General features: G+C 38.4%; 2 protein-coding genes and 2 pseudogenes across 4 annotated transcripts; all 4 read right to left on the bottom strand.

The window, feature by feature from the left end:
• Positions 1–488: 488 nt before the first annotated feature.
• On the bottom strand, positions 489–2,872 carry LOC132180950 (cytochrome P450 704C1-like; annotated as a pseudogene). Its single transcript, XR_015912177.1, has 4 exons — positions 2,484–2,872; positions 2,076–2,411; positions 1,073–1,271; positions 489–963 (listed from the first exon to the last, which is right to left on the bottom strand). The product of XR_015912177.1 is annotated as a cytochrome P450 704C1-like (transcript).
• Positions 2,873–5,388: 2,516 nt separating this feature from the next.
• On the bottom strand, positions 5,389–7,139 carry LOC132183100 (pentatricopeptide repeat-containing protein At5g66520 pseudogene; annotated as a pseudogene).
• A 1,801-nt stretch (positions 7,140–8,940) lies between these two features.
• LOC132180951 (Peptidase family M48 family protein) lies at positions 8,941–13,946 on the bottom strand. 2 transcript variants are annotated; one of them, XM_059593965.2, is made up of 4 exons: positions 12,678–13,946; positions 12,418–12,566; positions 10,393–10,661; positions 8,941–9,184 (listed from the first exon to the last, which is right to left on the bottom strand). In XM_059593965.2, exons 1-3 carry the CDS (start codon positions 13,605–13,607, stop codon positions 10,412–10,414), a joined length of 1,329 nt encoding a protein of 442 aa, XP_059449948.2. In that variant the 5' UTR covers positions 13,608–13,946; the 3' UTR covers positions 8,941–9,184; positions 10,393–10,411. The 2 variants fall into 2 exon arrangements, with proteins under 2 accessions (XP_059449948.2, XP_059449947.2); XM_059593964.2 differs by lacking the exon at positions 8,941–9,184 and having other exon boundaries at positions 10,291–10,661.
• Positions 13,947–14,393: 447 nt separating this feature from the next.
• PRH75 (DEAD box RNA helicase (PRH75)) lies at positions 14,394–20,237 on the bottom strand. Its single transcript, XM_059593195.2, has 14 exons — positions 19,655–20,237; positions 18,911–19,045; positions 18,644–18,784; positions 18,430–18,541; positions 18,107–18,177; positions 17,791–17,945; positions 17,567–17,678; positions 17,086–17,187; positions 16,942–17,002; positions 16,688–16,856; positions 16,509–16,605; positions 16,245–16,339; positions 15,160–15,293; positions 14,394–14,977 (listed from the first exon to the last, which is right to left on the bottom strand). The coding sequence occupies exons 1-14, from the start codon at positions 20,096–20,098 to the stop codon at positions 14,742–14,744; spliced, it is 2,064 nt and encodes a 687-aa protein (XP_059449178.2). The 5' UTR covers positions 20,099–20,237; the 3' UTR covers positions 14,394–14,741.
• Positions 20,238–21,261: the final 1,024 nt, after the last annotated feature.

A 21,261-nucleotide genomic window follows, 5' to 3' on the forward strand; every position in this document is an offset into this window, starting at 1 on the left:
ATACAAAAGTTTTTTGGGCTCCATTGTATCCTGGAGAAATATTTGTTGTTACGCTTTTGCATACCATATATAGTGGGAGCAAATAGTTTCTTAAGGAAAGTGACGTTGTAACAGGCCTTATGAGCAATTTCGTTTTTTGTATTTCCCCTATTTCTTTTACATATTGTTAAATACATTTGAATACCAAAAGCCCTTTATCGATCCAAATCATCATTTGGCAACCAAGCCCAATTCATACGGACGGTGACAGCGCCCTCGGCTTCTAACCTACTAGCAATGTACTCATCGCTCGCCAATTCAATGAGCGGCGACGAAAGCCTTCACAAACCGGCCGAGACGGCACTCTCTCAGTCCTTGAGTAGATAATCTAATAATGGTCTTTGATAAAAGTGTTGGCAAAAATATAATAAAAAAAAAAAAAAAAAAGAAGAGAATGAACATGCTGTTGGAGTGTATATAGAAAAGGAAGTAACCAAAGTAGAGAATTGAACTTATTCATTAATTATTTTACATATCATTGCTGAAAATACTCTAATAAATCCAAGATTTAACAACTCTAAAAAGTATCAAACGGGATACTACAGACTTAAGACGCGCGGTACGATCTGTGAAGCTCTGCTTTGGTTGGCCAGGATTCAATTACCAAATTTATGATCTCCAGTGATCTATTACCAAATTTGGACTTGCATGATTTCTGCTAAAAGTTTATTCATGCACTGAGAAGCTGCTATATATTGGAGGACCTCCACCAATCACTATGAACTCTTTTCAGTTTAAAGTAGCTAGCCTAGGGAATGCATATAAATGGAGCCCTTGATCCATGTGAAGGGTGAACATGGTTCGATATGTAGCTTCTTTCCTCTCGTCCACCAGTTTGAATCTGAAGAAGTTGAGTAGCACAGCAGACAATATCTTCATTTGCCTATAAGCAAATTCCTTCCCTAAGCAAATCCGAGGCCCAGCCTGACCATTGAATAAAATGGGAAAAAGATATAAAGCATGTTAGAATGCAGTGAATTTAAACCATCATAAAAAAAATCAGAAGCAACACGTCAGTATATATGTCACTGACCTGAAATGCAGTGAATTTAAAAGGACTTTCTGCTCTGAAAACCTCATTTTGAAGCCATCTTTCAGGTCGGAATTCCTCTGCATCTTCCCCCCAAATGTGTCATCCTTCCCATAGCATAAGCCATATAGCTCACGCCGTCTCCTTTCTTTACTTTAAAGCCATCAGGAAGAATATCGTCTGCTGCAGAACACTTCCCATCCTGCATACAAATTAAATTGATAAGCAATTTCTATTAAATTCTTGTCTGGAATACACTTCCTTCCCCATGTAAAATTACAAAACTTTTTTATTGGAAGGTGTAAAAGAAGTATATTAATGGCTATTGTGTATTTAAGAAGAGAGTCAATAAGAAATATTATTGGATTATGTTGTTTATTTACTATTGCGCAGCCTTCCATGAACATAGAGAGTCAAAGTTCCTTACTTTGGGTAGATATGGAAGTGCAGAAGGATATCTAGTTAGCATGAAGTCCATGAACAATGAGACTCCTGCTAGGAAACCCTATTTTTTTTTTTTTCACTTCTTTCTTTTTTGTGGATAAATTAAGGTTCTCCCTTGTTTGGAAGCACATGTTTGTGGTGATAGCACAATGAAAGCAAGCAAAATAATCAATGAACTTTTTGCAAAGGAAAGATAACAATTAATACAGTTCATCAATTTGTTGACTACACAATAATAACACAATGGAGGACTTTTGCTGTGAAGATTGTGCTTAAATACAGGGCAATCTTTTGCTATTATATTATTGTTTCTTAGTTGAACAATGAGCGTGCTACCAGGATATGGCTAGAAAAACAAGAAGGATACCTGTGTTCTGATGCAATTCTTGAAAGAAACAAGAAGTGAGAGGGTGAAGAAAAGATTTCTGATGCACAACATTCACTTAAGATATGAAACTAACTGATTCTTGTACAGCACTGCCAAGATCATTTGAAGTAATTTAACCTTAATATTGAGCATAGCAGAGTAAAAGGAAAAATGGTGTAATCAATGTGATGTTACCACAGGAACTGCTGGATAGAGTCTGAGAGTCTCAGTTAGAGCTGCATGAAGATACTGCATCTTCTCCAGGGCTGCTTCAGTGATCGACTGTGCAAAATCATCAGCAGATAGGTTACTGTCAGCTTCAGTTGCTTCTCTCACTTCCCTTGCAACCTTTTCTTGAACCAAAGGATGCTTACAGAGCATGTAAAAGAACCAAGTCAGTGTGTTTGCAGATGTGTCCTTCCCAGCAATGATAAAATTGAGAGTAATATCTCTCAGATATTGATCAGTCATATTCTCTGGATCCTTCTCACTCTCCAGCAAAAATCTTGACAATATATCTTCTTTGCCTCTCTGTTCACGAAATTAAATAAATTAATCCAGCACAAAAGAAAGTTTCTTCCAGTTACAGAAACTTTTACTCACCTTAAGCTTTTCATCTTTCACCTGCTCCCTTTTGCATCGAATCAATTCAAAAATGAAATCATTTATGACTTTGAGGTTTTCCTTAAGAGAGGCTTCCAGACCAATATTAGAAAACGCTTTATTCTCCACAATACATCAACATATCGCCAGTACACAATGAAATTGGAGTCATCAAAGGCTTTGCTGAAACGATTTCCAAACTCATCTGAGTCAGACAGGGAATTTAGATCGACCCCAAAACCGACCTTAAAGATTGAGTCTAAAGTTGATTTCATCAAGATATCCTGCCCAAAAAGGAAACTGAGAAGGAGGCTTCTAAATCTAAAACATAGCGCTAAAGATATGCTTGGAATTGACATTGAAAAAAACATGCATACACATGTATGCATAGTTGAATTCAGTGTTCAGGAAGTCTTTAATTTAGTATTCAGGAATTCACTCTCGAGGAATTACTTCAAATCAAATTACATAAATTCTTCACTTTCAAGACTATCACCAAACCTGCAAATTTATCATTCGCTTGGTAGCCGTCTCTGTGGAAATCTTTGAAACTAATTTAGCAGCATTTGATTGAAAAATAGCAGTGCTGAAATCCCTTAAAACTTTAGTTGAAAATTCATAGCTCGCTAGCTTGCGTTGGTGGCGCCATTTGTCTCCATCCACTGCAAAAATTCCATCACCAAACAGCTCTCTCATTATTTCATAATGATCCTCCCCCTGCACAACATTGCACCATCAGAAACTTTTGAATAAGACAAAGTAAAAAGCTTAAAGCTAACAGGCTCTCGACATTTATTACCCTGCCATAGTTGGCAAAATTGGTTTTCAGTATATATTCAACATTAGTGGGATCAGCAGTGTAAATTTCGCTATGTGACGGGGCAATCAATCGATAGGTGCTGTACTTCCGAGCAAGAGATGTTGGGTAATCAAAGAGTCTATTGAAGTTTATGAGTAGATTTAACATTGGACCCGCAACTGGAGGCTGTCGGTCCTTTGACATTGATTCTTGCACGTAAAAACATAAAGATTTAGCTATAACTACCATCATAAGCAAGATTGATACTCCCAAAAGGGCTAGAACAAAATAGGTTGCAATGAAGATCCCAGAAAGAAGGAACATCATGGCAGAGGTGAATACAAGTGCACTCGTTGTGGACAGTGCATGAAAGGAGAATCTGACGACACAATTGAAGAACAACTTGGCGACTAGAAATATGATTCACACTATGAGTAATATGCTTCTTGATGATTAAAAATTATGTAGGTGTCATAAATATCTGATTATGGAGAAAAGGAAAGTGTCATTCGTTGAAGATTATCTATAATGAAGCCTTAGTTTGCTTTCAGCCCGGTGATAACCTAAAAAGTCAACTAATAATTGGAAACCTTTTGTTTAGTTACTAATATTTGGAGCCGTTTACTATGTCTTACTTGAAAGTTTTACGAAAAATAAAATGTTCAGAGAAAGGAAGTGTTTTAACATTATTTGAAGAGGTGGACCCCCAGATGGATCTTATCTTAAGATCTTGCATCTTGAAAGCAACATGATTAGATTAATGATAATCCATATGCATCAATGATATGACATTTGATGGCTCCTCTGTCTTGTTTATATGGACCATTCAAGGGAATAAGCAATGTCCGTCCTATCATTAGTCAAGTGGATGTATTCGTAGGAAGTCTCCAACCAGGAATACACTGACCTGCTTGAGTGTGTATAGATGGGAAAAGACAAAAAATGGGCTTAAATTTTACTGTAACGATGGTTTGAGTTTCTTCATGCACTTCCACAGTTCTAAGGCCTGAAAGAGTACCCTTTTTTATATGGACATGGCTATATATCACAGAGAAGGATGCCCACATATATAACAAAATACGTGATGCACCCATGTCAAAGGATGGAAAGCCTTGTTTTCTCCATCAGATGAAGTCAAGTCAAGATAAATGTTGTAGAGAAAAGCTGGAAACCTGAAAATCAAGACAACACAAAGAAAGTTACTTAGAAATTATTTTGATAACCAATATTCTGAAAGTACGACTTAAAGAAAATTCCATAATATGACTACAATTAAGTTTGTGGCTACTAGTCACAAGTAACAAAGCTACGTGTTTTCACCAACTAATTAATCAAAATTTAAAGGATCAGGCTTTCTTCAGATCTGAGGCTTCTCAAGATTCTACCATGGTAAATGCAAAGAGTTTGGCATGAGAGACTAAATGGATATAAACAGGAAGATTTGAGATCATATATTCTATGAAAATATTGGTACCTGGAGATCAGCTACAATGAAACCAAGATCAATATAAAAGCAATCATTTTCATTATTTCTCCTACTTCAATTCAAAACTATTTCATTACGTACTATGAAAAGAATCACAGTCCACTCATTAAGCAGACAGCATGAGTTCATATTCAATGCTATGAACAAAGTGAAATGATTTAACTTCTACAGGACATAGAGATAAACCCTGGATGTTTATAACTAGGATAGCTTCTACATGCTTGCACTGTAAATTAGAGTCAGAAAAGTTGGATCAACAAGAATTTTCTTCTGCATGCAGAAAATTAACAATATTAGCTAGCAGGGGAGAGCACCTGTAAATTTTGGCAGTAGACACACTGGTTGCCCATAAATAACGTTCAATCAAGAGTGACCTTATTAACTCCAGGGAATGTATACCTTGGACAATTTGTTTACATGCATGTCACACCCTTGAAGGGAGTCAAGGGCTTGTATAAAGTTAGTATACCTCAATAACTTTCCCTCAAACAAGAAATTTCTGTCCGTGATGGTGCTTGAAAGTTCCTGAATAACTTTCAAATTCTCCTCAAACAGCATAATCTCAGCTTCCCGTGTGTGAATATAGAACCAATTTGCACTTAGAATTAAAATAATTTTCATATAGTCACAGTATCTTTGCCTTCAATGATATCTCATCATGATCAAGCATATATCCTTCTATCTTCATCAAGTTACTAAACCCAACCAAGGTCCAGACTATTTCCTCCATTACAACTTCAGGTGATCCTCGCACTGAAAATTCATAAACAACCCCTTCAACTTCAATCATGCTGCAGCCCGGGACTTCCTTTTTTATCCCTTTTTCTTTCATTAGGGCTCTAATTCTCTTTACCTTATCAAATCTATTAGCTTTAGCATATACATCACACAGGTTCACATAAAAAGAATAGTTCAGGGGTTCCAGATCAATTAAATGCTGTGCCACCTTTTCTCCTAATTCCATATTCCCATGCATTTGACAGCCTCCAAGTAATGCACCCCAAACAAACACATCTGGCTCCATTCGCATGCTTCTAATAAGCCCTTCTGCCTCTTCAAAGTGCCCCGCACGGCCAAGTATATCAACCATGCAAGCGTAATGATAAACCTGTGGTTCAATTGAGTAAACACGTCTCATCATGTCAAAACACCAGCGACCTTTCTCTACTAGACCTGAGTGAGCACAAGCCGACAGTAGCCCAACAAATGTCACATGGTTGGGCTTGACCCCAAGTGTTTCCATCTCCTCAAAAAGATCAAAAGCCTCTTTACCAAACCCATGAAGAGCAAAGACTGATATCATCGCTGTCCATGCCAAGGTATCCTTTTCAGGCATATCCTTGAAGACCTCATATGCTTTTTCTACGCACCCGCATTTTCCATACATGTCAACCAATGCTGTACCAATTACCACATCACACTCTAGTCTACTTCTCCTTAAGTAACTATGCACCCATTTCCCGTGATCAATTGCACCAAGACACGCACAAGCTGAAAGAACAGTAGCAATTGTAATCGTATCGGGTCGAACCATACCATCACTTGCAATCTGCATTTCGTGGAAAAATTCCAAGGCCTCCTTTGGGCGGCCACCTTGAACAAAACCCGTTATGATCGAATTCCAAGTTATAATATCCCTCTTCTCCATCCTGCTGAACAAATCGAATGCCTTATCAAGTTCCCCACCCCTCAAATACCCAATAATCATTGAGTTCCAAGAAACAACATCCTTATTTAACATATCTTCAAACAGCTTCCGGGCACAGCTCAAATACCCACATGCCATATACAAGCTTATCAGAGAATTCTGAGCAAACGCATCATCATGGAATCCAAACTTGATGGCATGGGCATAAATGCTCCGGCCCGTGACAGCATCAAGCCTCCTTCTGCATTCCTTTACGAGGAAAGGAAAAGTGAGGCAATCTGGAGCATTGCCATCATAAAGCATTTGCTTATATAGAAGCAAAGACTGGCTGGAGCTTGTATTATCACCACCACTGGTTTTACTAGCATAAGCTCTGATCATAATGTTATAGGCAGAGGTATTAGGGTTCTTCATGAGTCGAAAAACAGCGGCGGCATAGCTGAGCGACCCAGAGTCCGAAATGGCGCAAAAGAAAAGGAGACGAGTCAGGAGAAAGTATTGGTCATTCTTGGATAGATATGGAGATTTGAGGATATGGGTATGGATTTGTTTAAGCTCTCCCATGCTCTTGTGTTCTTTGATGAAGCGTGATATTGTGTTCCTGAGAGTAAGCCGTTGGGTTTCTTTCATATTCCCAGCTTATGGCTGATTCATATTTCAGTAACTTATGAAGTCAACCAGACCTTGAATAACACAACGTTGCATCTTCTGTGGTTTTGCTTCTCTGAGGAATGCACGAGAGTTGAATGTCGTTTCAAATAAAATAAAAATAAATAAATAAAAAAGGGTAACTTGACTTGTTCCCGAAATTATATGCCTTTGGCAAACATCTCTCTAAAGTTTTAAATCTTTTATTTTAATATATTTAACTTTCATACCTCCTTCCGTTAAGATTTTCCGTAATATCCTACAGTAAGAGTGAAAATTTTAAAATACTCACATTTTTTGTTAGGTTTTTTTTGACCCACCGACAGATCACCAGCAAGTCACCTTGCTGACCCACCATGGGTCTTCGTGACCCACAGCGGGTCACAAGTGACCTTCGGTGGGTCACTTTGTTACCCACTTTGAGGTCCACCTTGTTACCCAAAGTGGGTCACAGACTCACAAATGACCCACCGGAGGGTCACTTATGACCCATGGTCACATATCCTCCGTTTGGTCAATTTTTTTAATATAATAATTAATAATAATAATAATTTTTTATTTGTAAATAAGGGTAAATTTAAAATTTTTAAAAATTTCAGGAGTATAAATGTCTTTTTATCCTTTCTACCGTCTGATTTAATCACAATCTCTAACGAAATTAGGCTAAATGAAACAATGAAAGTTAGATACATCAAAGTGAGAGATTTTAAACTTTGAAGGGATGTTTACAAACGGCGTGTAATTTTAAGGGGATAAGTGAAGTTACCCCAAAAATAATCTAGCATTTGCTGCAAGCCAATGGAGGGCACAAAGTCCCTTGTTTATGCAACATCTGCATAGAAGTTATGCTCAACTAGAAAACCTAGTTTGTCCATATAAGGGTATAGAGAATAACTTCTACAAGGACTTCTCACAAACTAGGTCACGGAAGATGGAGAAAGACAAAAATTTATGAAATTAATGTTGGTGGAGCAGTATCAGAGAAATAGTCTGTGTTAGGCGGTGTTTAATTGTTGGGTAGTGGCTCAATGAGTTGGGTAGTGTCGAGGTTCTTGCCGATTGAAAAGAGAAAAAGGGTTTATAATCCTGAGTTTTTTTGTTATGGTCATTTGGTGTGATAGGCTGATGTGTCCCCTTTTTATTAGAGGAAACAAAGGATTTGGCTTATGCTAGGATCTTATAGAAATTATTCTCAATGGCATAACCACTCATGTAGTATCCCAATATTGTTAGTACATATGACGTTACCTTCTTACACCATATGTAAGATTTTCACTTTCTTAGGGCTTCACCACTTAAAAGCCTCCTCTAAATCTCCTTCACGTTCTTGTGTTTCACAAAGAGAAACTGAATATTTGGCAATATTTTCATACAATTTTAGCACTATTTATAAAGTTCTAAGAGTTTTAAGTTGGTAGCTATAGTGCTAAGTCGATCCAGCCTAACTCTCGGTTGATCAACCGAGCCGTCATCACTCACATTTAATGCACCTTCAAACATTTTTTCCATTAATTTCCGAACGCATAAACCTTTGCACCAGTAAATCTAGAGTAATTAAATGCCCAATTTTCAGTGTCTTACAAAGGCACCACGTAATGCGAGGACAAGAAGCTTGTAAGTTTATTGGACAAAGTAATCGACCATATCACGCAAAATATGAAGGACTTGAATATGGACACCATTCCTTCCCTATCCATAGCCCAGGTTAGTTTGATTTAAATCCGAGAAATGATAAAAATTATTTTTTCAACCATCTTTTAACCATTTCTATATAGTGAATGAGTTAATTTGCTATTGAATTTTTGTAATATCCACATGAATCTATAAATCTAATGGTGAATCTATTAGATTTGCAAAAAGAGATAGTTAAAAGATGGTTGAGAGAATGATGTATAGCATAGTAGCAGAATCCAAAGCTCCAGGTTGGATATCCTCTGTAGTAATAAATACTTGTTGCTTTAGCTGTCTTAGGTGTTGGCCATTCTGTTTAGGTTCGGATGTGCTCGAGTCTTGAACTCTTGTTGTTTGTTTGCCATAGTTGGGACTCGGTGGTTGTCTCCTCTCCTTCCTATTCTTTTATTTGGTTTGTGATGAATTCTTATCCATCCAAAAACTCTCACCTGCAGTTAAACAACAAGCATTGAGGAAGGCATAAGCATGGAAACAATTAAACTAAGAATAGGAAAAATGCTAAGGGAGTCGTCCATTCTTGAACCCGTCTGCCCCAGAAACTCTCTCCGAAGAAAACCCAACCCCACCGACAGTCTTGGACGAGGGAGCTTTTGGCTCCCTTCTCCCCCCCCCCCCCCCCCCCCCTCCCCCCCCCCCCCTTTGATTTCCTTTTCTTCCTTCCCCATCCCTTTCTTGCTTTGAAAGCCCTATCAGCCTCTTCGGAGGCCCTATCCAACGCTTTTGGCGTTTTATCTGCATTCAATAAATCGTCTAATCAATACCTTTATCAGCCGCACACAACCTTGGATCTTCATCCATCTTGAAATCCTTAAATTTGATTTTTTCAAAATCAGATCTATCAATTTCAGAAAGGATATGGTGCACACACGCCACTCAACCTTGTTTGTTGGCGTCTCCGCTATCGCCTGCCGCCAAGCCCGTCCCCATCTGACCAACACGCACCTGCGAGTAGATCTTACTCGGGGGCACGTGTCCTCCACGTGACATGGTCTGACGACTGATCAACTCTTCCACCTCCAACCACCTTTGCCGGTCTCCGAGTTCCAGATGGTGTGTCCTGACGTACACCACTGGCGCATGGTCTTCACGCGCGGGCGAGTGGCTTACACACAATGGTCACCATCAGCCTCCTTGCGGCCTTCCACTGCCCTATTATCTATCGATGCTACTGTCTAGTTTGTTTTGAGTTTTGTATTCTTTTTATCTTTTATTATTTTTTTTGTTTTTTAGAGTTCAAACACAGTTCCTAATGCCATTTGTAATTATATGGTCTTTGTGGTTTGGGAAGAATTGTGAAACTTTTTCAGTTCTGTACACCTCCTTAGATTAATTGGTTGTGCCATCTCTAACACACCAAGTCTTACCGCCTTAATTGGTGGCCAATTTTCTTGATATTCGTACCGAAAGTATAGGCACAGGCCCGCATCATTCATTTATGCATTACTTAATTTGTTTGGGTTGTCCGGTCCTTAATTTTGTAATTTGTTGTTTCTTAAAAAAAAAAAAAAAAAGGGAAAAGCACCAAAGTCCTGTTTCGTATGAAAGTAACTCAATAACAATGAATTCCCTTAAAAGCCGGAAATGGTGATTACAGTTGAGAATAAAAAGAAAGACTCAATTGGAAAGAAAGTCATACATTTTTTGTTGTTGTTGTCCTACAGAAAACCTTCAATCCCACGACCCGATCTTACTTCCCTATATATAGTAAGAGCTTCTTCCATGACCTGAGCTTGAGACAGCAACTGAGCTCTCTTTTTTCCGGATGGATGAGTGGAAAGATAATCCCTCAGCGCCGACTCGCCTGTCAATTTTCCCAACTTTTCATACACTTTGGGGGCCACACGAGGATCGTATCCAGCAGAAGCCATCAACAGCAGGCCTATGTAATCTGCTTCCATTTCCATCCTGCACAGCAGACAATTTATACAAAAGGGTGAGCAACTACATGGCTTGCAAGTTGCAAGCAACAAGGTTTCAGAATAAGGGTTAATAAAACTATAGCATGGTCATTTAGAACAAAAACAAAAACAAAAAAAAAAACAAAAAGGTTATCAATTGTCAAGTTCAAATAAAAGTATTGGAGCCTCAGCAAAGATTGGTGTTTATTTTATCAAACAGATGGTCGGACACACAAACTCAAGGAAGATAAAACGTAGAAATATTGTCATGATAGGCTCAGAGATAGCCATTTTGACAGTATCTTCACCAGAGCAACAGAGAGAGGTCGCCTACAGCATTAATCCAATGAATTTTGTTCGAATTGGCATTATTTTTCAGTGTACATCACAAGGAAGAAATGAAGTATTTGAAGGTAATTGCATAATACACGGGAACTAACTGAATAATGCAAGTTTAAAGATGAGATCTCTGAGAACCAATGAATCCAACATCATAAGAAATTGAAAATTTATGGGAGAAGCTGAACTCTTGGAACAACAAAGCAACATTACAACCTAGAGTTCGCAAGAGTTAGCTACATTATGCACTTTTCATGAAGAAGATATAAAATTTGAACTATTCACCCATTATAATTGGCCAAACATTTATGATTTAATTAACAAGCTTCAGATATTAACAAGTTAAGATATTCTGAGTTGTTAAGTACATCAAGTAGAAGGAATCTCTGACAAAAAAAAAAGATTCATCCCACTCTAAAATCACAATCTCGAAAGCAAAGCTGCAATACTGCACAGTCTGCACCTCTATTATAACTTAAAACAAGACAATGGCTAGCTTTTAAAATGCAATTGATATCTTTATGAACTAAGTACACTTTTCATCAATAGAAGACTGCTTCTGTCCATAGGAAAAAGAGGGAAGGGTACTAATTGATTCTAACCAAGAAATTTTAAGAACATCTGCAAAGAAGTAATAGTTTTCCTTGCTCAAGATTTGGAATCCAGGTACATTACTAATAACATCTGTAGGTATTGCTTGCTAATAACTAATAAATGTAATGGCTTTTGTGTCAATTAGACATTTGTCCTAAACCTATGAAATGTCTCTGCTCTCAACCCATCCATCATAGTTTTTCAATAATCTGCAATTACAGATAGAGTGTGCAAACTAATGATACCAACAGCATTAGCGAACACCAAACCTTATTAAGATGACTGGAGGAGCAAAATATTAAGCCAATTCAAAAATGTGAAACAAGCAACAAAATGGATTCTGACCGGAAACCTTACGGTGTAACAAGAAATATTGAAATTAACAGGATGCACCACTAAGACTCCTATATAGCCAGCAGCCCCGCCTCAGGACTGGCACTAGCCCCACAGTGCACTTCCTGTTGATTTCAAATGCCCCGAAACCTTGTACACTTAAACAATACTGACAATTCGGCTATAGCCAAGACTACCGTTCTCGTTAATCAAGCACCAAAAGATCTCCCAAAGCTCTTAAATCCTCGTAGAGAGATTCAATCGTACATGGAGCATGACCATAAATTATTCAAAATTTTCATTTTTAATCATCATGAAGTCCTAGTCAAGCTAAAACCAAATATTTACAGGATGAATTCAAAAGTAGGGTAGCATCAAGCAAAAAAATTCTCAACTTTCACATATATGCATCTCCGAAGATGAAAACAACAAATAAGCGAGAACCGTAAATGGAATGCAAGATATGATTTGAAAAAGAATCAAGCAATATGGCGTACCGCCGAGAGAAAGGAAGCCTCAGGAACAGAACTGACATAGTGTTGACAATGTCAGGCATTATAAACTGATAAAGTATCAGCTGTAGAATTGCAAACCACAGGTTCTTCGTAATCCCCTCAGCCGCATGTCGAGCCACAGCATGCCCAACCTAATCAATCAAAACAATCTTGCTCACACAATTCAGTAAAAAGACAGAAGAATCTTTAACTCCTACATATTACAATGACAGATTAAAGAGCTAAACAATATATTTCTCTACCTCATGCCCAATTATAGTTGCTATCTCAGAATCAGTTCTAAAATGCTCAAGCAAACCCGTAAAGACGACAATTTTCCCACCCGGCAAGCAGAAAGCATTAACAACAGGCTCATTAACCACCAAAACCTCCCAATTCAATCCTTCCAAATGCGATGTTTCTGGTTGAGACCCTCTCTCCTGACCCTTCTTTCTACTCTGCTGAACCCACTTATCATCAAGGATTTCATCCTCCTTAAACCACTTCCCTTCCTCCCTCTCTTTCAATGCCATCAAGGTCTCGTGGGTCTTTGCTTCATGCACGCCGCCCACGCTCTCCGACGCATACCCTAGATCACTCCACACCTGCTCATTCCTCAACCCTCTCTGCAACGCCTCAATGATGTCCTTGGCAATCAGCCTCACCCTCACGCTTTCCGGGTGTATCGCCGGCAATATTTTGCCCTTAAAAGCCGCTTTCATCTGCTCGAATTGCGTCTCTCCGAGCCTCCTCTCCATGCTTTTCGACAAAAGCACGAAATGAGTTCGCTTGGTATATGGGACAGTCTCTAAATTCCCGTAATACACAGTGATCAAAACCCCAGAACCCACCAGAACCACAACCAGCACGTTTCTCGGGTTCTGAAACCACCGCCGAGGCCCCCGCGGCTTGAAATGCTGAACCTTGTACCGATCGACATAGTAATGTCTCTTGGCACCACCAACAAAGGGATTGGACTCATTGAACTTGTTGAATTGAATTCTGCTTGGTTGAGAAATCGGAAAGTAGGGAGGAAACCCGGAAGACTTAGATTTATTGGAAGCAAAAATCGAATTCAGTCCAGTATGGGAAATTCTGGACCTGGGTTCTTGAATTGGATCTTTGGGAATAATCCTGGAAGCGAAATTCCGAAAAGCATCAAGTGTGAACTTTGTTCTCCTATAGCATCCCATGATGATGACAAAGAACTATACTAGAAACATTGAAAAATAAGGGTCAGACCCATTCAGGAACTGAGCTTCTTTTGGATTAAAAGAAAACAAAAAAGAGAAAGGAAAAAAAGAAGTCTGTTCTTGGCATGAACTTTCAGATATAACCGGAGAGAGAGAGAGAGAGAGAGAGAGCTAGGAGAGTCGGAAAGGATTTTGAGCTTAAACAGATGAGACGACTGCTGAAGTTAAAAGAGGCAACGATTTGGCAGAAGCTACGGTGCACGGTGCACCATGTTGTTGGAGGATGTAGACAGTAGACGTGTCTGGAAGTTGTTCAACTCCATGTGAAGGGGTGGAGGCGGTGGATTATTATTATTATTATTATTTTTTTGGGAGAGGCTCCGTTTCTGCCTTCTGGGGTGGAGCTTGGCCCCTACGACAACATTTATTGCTTACAAATGGATCCTTTGATGCAAGGATTAATAATGTGGGTATTGTATTGCATTGGGCCTATTTAGAGGACTAGACAACAAAGTAAGAATGAAAAAGAGGGTGGCTGGGACTGGGAGGCACTCTTCAGTCTTCACTTTCACTGGCTCATTAGTCATTAGAGCAATTTTCCATAACGCAAACGTGGAACAAAAGAAAACCATACAACAATATATTCCAGTAACAATTCTGAAACTGGCGTACTACATATCGTTATTTAGAAATTGAATAGCCAATCAAAGGACAAGCACATATATAGTGCGTAATCCCCCCTTTGAATAAAAATAAAAAAATTAAAAAAAAAAAGGCTTGGCCAAATAGACGAAAGAATATATTAATAATATATAGATCTTCTATTTTTCGTTTATTGTGGATCACTCACAATAGAAATTCGAGCGTCATCTTACATTTCCAACAAAAATGAAAAGCAAATGGGGAGACAAAGGAAAAATCCCCAAAACCTAATAAAATATAAAGGGTGAAATACAACAAAATAGTTAGCACAAAAATAGAAAACTTTCTATACTGAGCCAATCTAGATTTCAAAGTCCCTCAGTGATGGCCCCATATCGAATATTTTCTTCATTATCATAACTCCGCCTCTTCTGCAAACCAATGCACACCCCTGGGCCCCTTGCATACTTTGATTAACAGCTTAGAAGCCCTTCACCATTTTTTGCCGCGACCCCTCCCCCCACCGCTAGAGCCAAACCTGTCATTTCTTCTGCCAGAAAAAGCACCACCCCTACCACCTCTTCCACCAGAAAACCTACCCCCACTTCTATCACCAAAGCCACCCCGACCACCGCCGCCAAATCTTCCCCCTCTTGACTGCTCTCTTTCCTGCAAGGCCGGCAATGTTGTCAACACCTCTAAGCTCACATTAGCTGCATTTTCCTGACCTGCAAGCCAAAAATAATAATTATATTAAATTATAATAAAAACCAAAAGGTTCGATAAATTATATGATCGAAGACCAGAACTCACTGCGAGTGATAACCAGGTTGGCGATGTAATTGAAATGAACCTAGTGCACAGACACTACCGTTGTTTACAAGCTAATAAACTACGAAGTTCAACTTACCAGCAAGAAATGTATCCAGGTCTTGAGCAGGAACGTCAAAGACAGCACCCTTTCCATCGGCTGTGAGAGCAAGACCCTTCACCGCATCAACCTTCTCCTCGGGCAAGAATCTCCTTAGCACATTAAAAGCAAAACTGACACAATTCATAGAAACTTGAAGTCAGACTGAAGTCAATGTATCAAAGACCAATAGACCCCTAGCAGTTAATACTTTGTATCAAAATCTAGATCATCCATCATTTCCCTACAATATGCAATATGTTCATTGACACCAGCAATAATATAGTAATAACCACAACAACAAAGACCAACTTATACAAACTAAATTCCAGAGAAGCAGCAACTCTTTCATACTTGGGGCTAAAGTCCATGATAATATTTTACAGTTGAAGATACAATCACCTAGATGGGTGGAGTAAAAATCTTTAGAATACAAATAACTTGTTTCTATCAAAAAAAATAATAATGATAACAAAAACAACTTTCTTCCGAGTCTCAAACCTTAGCAAGAGTTAACATGCACCTTCTATGTAATGGAAACACTAGATAGATAAAACTGATAAAACTACCATGACCAAAAATAATTAATACTGGTGATTTGGAACGTCAACTTGAGCACTTCAACCGTTTTATAATAAGTTTCTCCCCCATCCAAATAAAGCAGAAGGGAACCTTTTTGGAAGAAGGGGGGAGGAGAGGGAGGGTTTAGAGCCATTGTTTTCGTTCATCAAATTATACACCCAGCTCTGAAATCAAATAAAATGCCACATCAAGAAACTGATCGTGAGGTTTCAAAACTTCATATGCTAAACTTCTCTTCTCGTACAAGTACACTCAAAAGTGTACACCAAAGGGAAAAATCAATGCGAGCATGTCCAAAATATTTTAGGCATCAAACCCTGTCCTACAGATTGTTTTTCTATAGGACAATTGAGCTTCTGACGTGCATGTCAACATCCTTCGCATTTACTCGTTTTACTTTCCCACAAAGGACACAAATTGCTACAAACCTTAAGGCTCCAAGATGTAACCCTGTGCAGGAGGATACTGAAAATCAAAAAGAGAAGTGAGAGTTATGTGCTCACGATGGTGTATAGATTGGACTTCCAGCCTCAAGAATTACAGTAACAAAATTCTCCATCGAAGTGAGAATTGATCTTTTCTTTATATCAGTATAACCCTGCACAACATATAATAACTCAAATTATTCACAATCCATAACAAGACAACAAGGTTGATCGATGAACAGAGGGTCCCTAGCCGATTAAGCTAGGGTGACATAAATTAAAAATTGAATATGAATAATTTGAGGGGAAGACCAAGTGAGAGCAAGAGTGAAAGAGACTCACAGCAGCCTTGGCAAGAGCTTTTGCAAGTAATTCAACTGCTGATAGACCAGAAGTGTTCAGCAACTCCTCGGCAGCAGCCTTGAAAGCAGGAATTACACTGGATTTTCAAAGTATGTTAACACCTAAAGCCAACAAACACAAAATAATCACCAACATATATTACATAGAAGTACGAATACCTATCAGAGACTTGGGTTATCATCTCTCCAGCTCCCGCACCAGCAGCCTTGGCAATATCAGCTTGCTGAGGAGCAGATATGTGCTCGAACTTTACACCAGATTCTCTTTCAATTTTAGATATATTGGACTTTCTTGGGTCATAAAGCATTACTGCCACTCCAGTATTACCTTGAAAAATTATAGAATAAGACATCTCAGTACATTATAATTCTATTCATTCAAACCAAGGGACGTTTCAAGTTTCAATAGTTACCTGCTCTTCCTGTGCGTCCAGATCGATGGATATAGTCCTCTACATCACGTGGAGGTTCACACTAAGGCACAAACACAAATTTCAGTATAATTGAAATAACAGGCATTACAAAATATTGCTCCGTGGCCACATACAGAGACAAACCTGGATGATTAATTGCACATCATTGATGTCCAAACCTCGTGCCGCCACATTTGTGGCCACTAATGTCATGAATTTTCCAGACCTGAAGCCAGCAAGTGTGACCTGAATGTACCAGTTTATAACTTAGAGAAGGGAGAAAAGGAAATATAACATTCTCAAATGAAGTAAAAAAAAAAAACTAAACCCTTCTTTCCTACACCCTTTTTTTTTTGTTTGGGGAGGGGTGGGGGGGGGGGGGGGGGGGTGGGAATGATTTAGCAAAAATAGAAAGTCTAACTTCTAATGTCAAATACAGTCCTAACTCATGTTCAATACTTACAACATAAACACTCTTCACAAGACTTGTTATAATAGTTTTCAGTAGAACGGACATGTATCCTTAAAAATGGTTTTTATGCACCTGACTTGGAGCTAGACTCTCTGAGAACATCCAAAAGAAACAGAAAAGGTAGAGCACCAGGTAAGTGCATCAACAACTTACCTCCCGTTGAGCCTGCTGTATATCCCCATGCAAAGCCCGTGCTCCTGGCAACAAGCCAGCAAGTTGAGAAGCAGAATCCTTTGTTTCAGTGAAAATAATTGTCCGGCCTCCACTAAATCAGAAACAATCCCAAACAGGAAAAACAATGAGGAATGTTATTCAACTAGTAAAGTACATTACTGCATCATATATAAAATGATTTTGGACAGTAGAAAACAACAAACCTGCTATAACAGCGTATAACATCTGGAATAAGCTGGGATCTTGCAGAGCTAGAACAGGGAAGGACAATATGCCTAACATTGGTACTAGCCTTCATTTTCTCATTACCAACAAGGTCAGCAGTTTGCTTGTTTGCTTTTAGAAATCTAGCAGCAATCTAGTGATGGAAAAAAGAGATCAGTCAGATGAGATAACAAAAACAAAATATAAAATACTAGTTTACAGAACATTTATATAGCATAGAGGATGTTTCCCCCACAGATTTGAAAGCTGAATTAATGAAGAGATTATAACTTAAAATCTAAAGAGAACACTAACCCGTTTAACCCAGTCAGGCATGGTGGCACTGAAAAGCAGTGTCTGAACTTTTTTTGCATCCTCTACCTTACCTGCAAATTTGAAAGGATACTGTTAACTATATATGCAACTATTAGAAAATAAGCAAAGGACATATAGTAATAACACTTGGAACAATTTTGGTCACAGAGGCTGTTATCTTGTAAAAAAACTCGATTAAATATTATATTGTAGTTCAGTTGGTAAACATTGGCATAAATATTTGATAAGTGTCTTTAACAGACTCAAGGAGAAGCAAATCATAAATAAAAATCAACAACCATTTTTTGCAATGAATTGCATACCTAGAATTAGTTCAACATCATCAACAAAACCCATTCTCAGCATTTCATCAGCCTCATCAAGGACCCGGAACTTCAAAGAGCTAAAGTCAATACTCCCCTTCTCTATGAAATCCTAAAACAAAGATCGATGGAAATCTATAAGCTACATAAATACATAAACCAAAATTCCCACGTTGAATATCATAATGTAATGAAGACAGTAAAAAAAGGTTACCTTAATTCGACCAGGTGTTCCAATAACTATATCAACCCCTCTCTTGAGTTTAACCTCTTGACTATGGTATGGAGCTCCCCCATACACACAGCAACATGTCATCCCCAACGCTCCACCATAAACTTCAAAGTCAGCATGCACCTGGGGAGTTAACCCAAACGAGAATTAGAAACAGAGAAGTTACCGTCAAGGAAGCAGATATTCCTTGAATGTTGCTCAGGAAAAAAAATACAAAACAAAAAACCTTGAATATCCCTCATATCTTACCTGATTAGCCAATTCCCTGGTAGGTAAAAGCACCAAAACACTTGGTGCCCTCCCATATCCAGTTTTCCTTGATGCTTTTGCAGGCCCATTTGTAATTGACTCCAAGATGGGTAACACAAAGGCCAATGTTTTACCCTGCATTGCAAACAAAGCCAAGCTCAATATTCAAAACGCAAACAAGAAAATTTATGGTATCAATCAGACAGCATTCTTTCTGCTATACCTAGCTAGCTTACGGACTATTAACTAGTTCAAAGCACATTTATTACCACCTAAAACTCAGATTCATCCCACTACAATAGCATGGTAAACATTGTAATCTTAGCAAATCTTAGAACAAAAAGCATTACAAGAAGACTGGACAAACACGCCTAGCATCATTGCCACCCTTCCATCCGCTTCAAAGAACAATTATCTAAAAACTCACGATTTGAAAGAATATCTTAAACAAAGCATTTCCATAACTGATTTGAATTACTTCGCGTTCACCATAACAAGGTTCACAATTGCACTCGAAACAGTTAGATTAACAAGTAGGTACCGATACAAATTGGAGCTTCCTAACTTCACAATAAAATAACCCAGATTCCCCAAAATGCTTTCCAGTTAACCAAATTAACAAATAAATGGATAATCCAACTTGAATTTAACCTCAATATAACTGATTAGGAATACAAACAGACATATATGTCTACGTGTAAATATAAAAATATATATGAGGAAACTTTTGCCAAGAAAATATACCTGACCGGTGCGCGCACGACCGACCAAATCAGAGCCATCGAGAATGGTGTCGAAGGTCATTGCCTGAATCGGAAACAACGACTCGATGCCCTTCTCCTTTAACCTGGCCCTCAACTGCTCGGAAATCCGAAACCTGGACACCGCATTCGGATTCTCCTCCTCATCAACCTTCGCCTTCTTCATCTTCTTCTTCTTATTCTCCTCCGACTCCTCGGACTTCCAATTCATCGGTTCAACCAGCTCCGAGCTGGTGTCGCTCCTCTGGTCCTCGTCCTCAATCTCCAACGCCTTTCGCTTCTTACCCTCCTTCTTCAGCTTCTTCTCGCTAGCCGGAGAATCGGTTGCTAGGGTTTCGCCCCCGTTCTTCATCTTCTTGTTCTTCTTCTCCTTCTTGTCCTTGGGGGTTTCGGAGAGAATAGGATCAGAAAGAACTAGCGAAGGCATGGTTTTCTAGCTTGCTCGGAGAGAGAGAAAGCGGTTTATATGCGTATATAGACTGAAAATTTAAGAGTGAGAGTGGGGTTTCTCCTGCTACACAAAGGTGTGGCCGTGAGTTCCAGTAGCAGGAGAATGAGAGAAAGAGGGGGGAATTAGGGTTTGCGGCTTTATGGTTTAGCGGTGGAGAGATTTGCGACCGTTGGATGATAGAACCCTACGGAATTTGGATTGTGGCCGTCAGATTAGAATTTTAATGTGAATATGAAGAATGTGCTTTTCCGTCATAAATATCTTGAGCGGAACCTTTATGCGGTCAATGCAACAGATTCCCTTTTTTTGGTTTTTTAGGTAACATATTCCGATATTTGGTTAAGGAACATTAGGCTTATAAATAAATTTTACGGAAAAACTTTTATAAATTGATGTAGCACAACATGATTAGTTATAAGATAAGTTTAAATTTTAAAAAACTTAATCATATTGTACCACATCAATTTGTAAAAGTTTTTCTGTAAAATTTGTTTGTAAGTCTAGCACTCCTCTATTTCATTTCTTTCTTTAGCTCTCCAAAAATAATAAGAGAAGTCCCCGAGAGGTAGTTCAATCGGCTAGAACCACGCCTAATGAAGCGGTGGTTACTAAATCGAATCCCCCTCCTCCCTCTTTTGCGAACATGTCAAAAAAAAAAATAATAATAATAAAATAAACTCAATTTTTAAAAAATAAATTTGTAACTATATATCAAAACCGTCTCACAACAATTTGTAACATAAACTCAACATAAAATTAATAAGTTATAATTTAATATAATTAGGTTCAGGTGATTGCCGAGTTGACCTCGCATAACCCCGTATAATAAACATGTGAATCCCGCTTAACTCATAAATGACCCATTTAACCAGTTTATACATTTAATTTTTTTTAACAAAAAAAAAAAAAAAAAAAAAAAACCCTACTTGTAGGAACCCCACAAGTGGATACAAGTTTTGAGCAACTCGATATGGCATTTTTAGTTAGACTGCTTTTACAAACGATTTTTTTTTTTTTTTTTTAACATGTTCGCACAAAATGGAGAAGGAGATTTGAACTAATGACTTCTGTTTCATTAGGCATAATTCCAGCCGATTGTGTAGTTTTAACCTAAAAGTTCCTTTTAAATTGATAAAGCT

The sequence above is a fragment of the Corylus avellana genome, chromosome 5 (genome assembly GCF_965113065.1).
Source record: "Corylus avellana chromosome 5, dhCorAvel1.hap1.2, whole genome shotgun sequence".
Classification (NCBI taxonomy): Eukaryota; Viridiplantae; Streptophyta; class Magnoliopsida; order Fagales; family Betulaceae; genus Corylus; species Corylus avellana.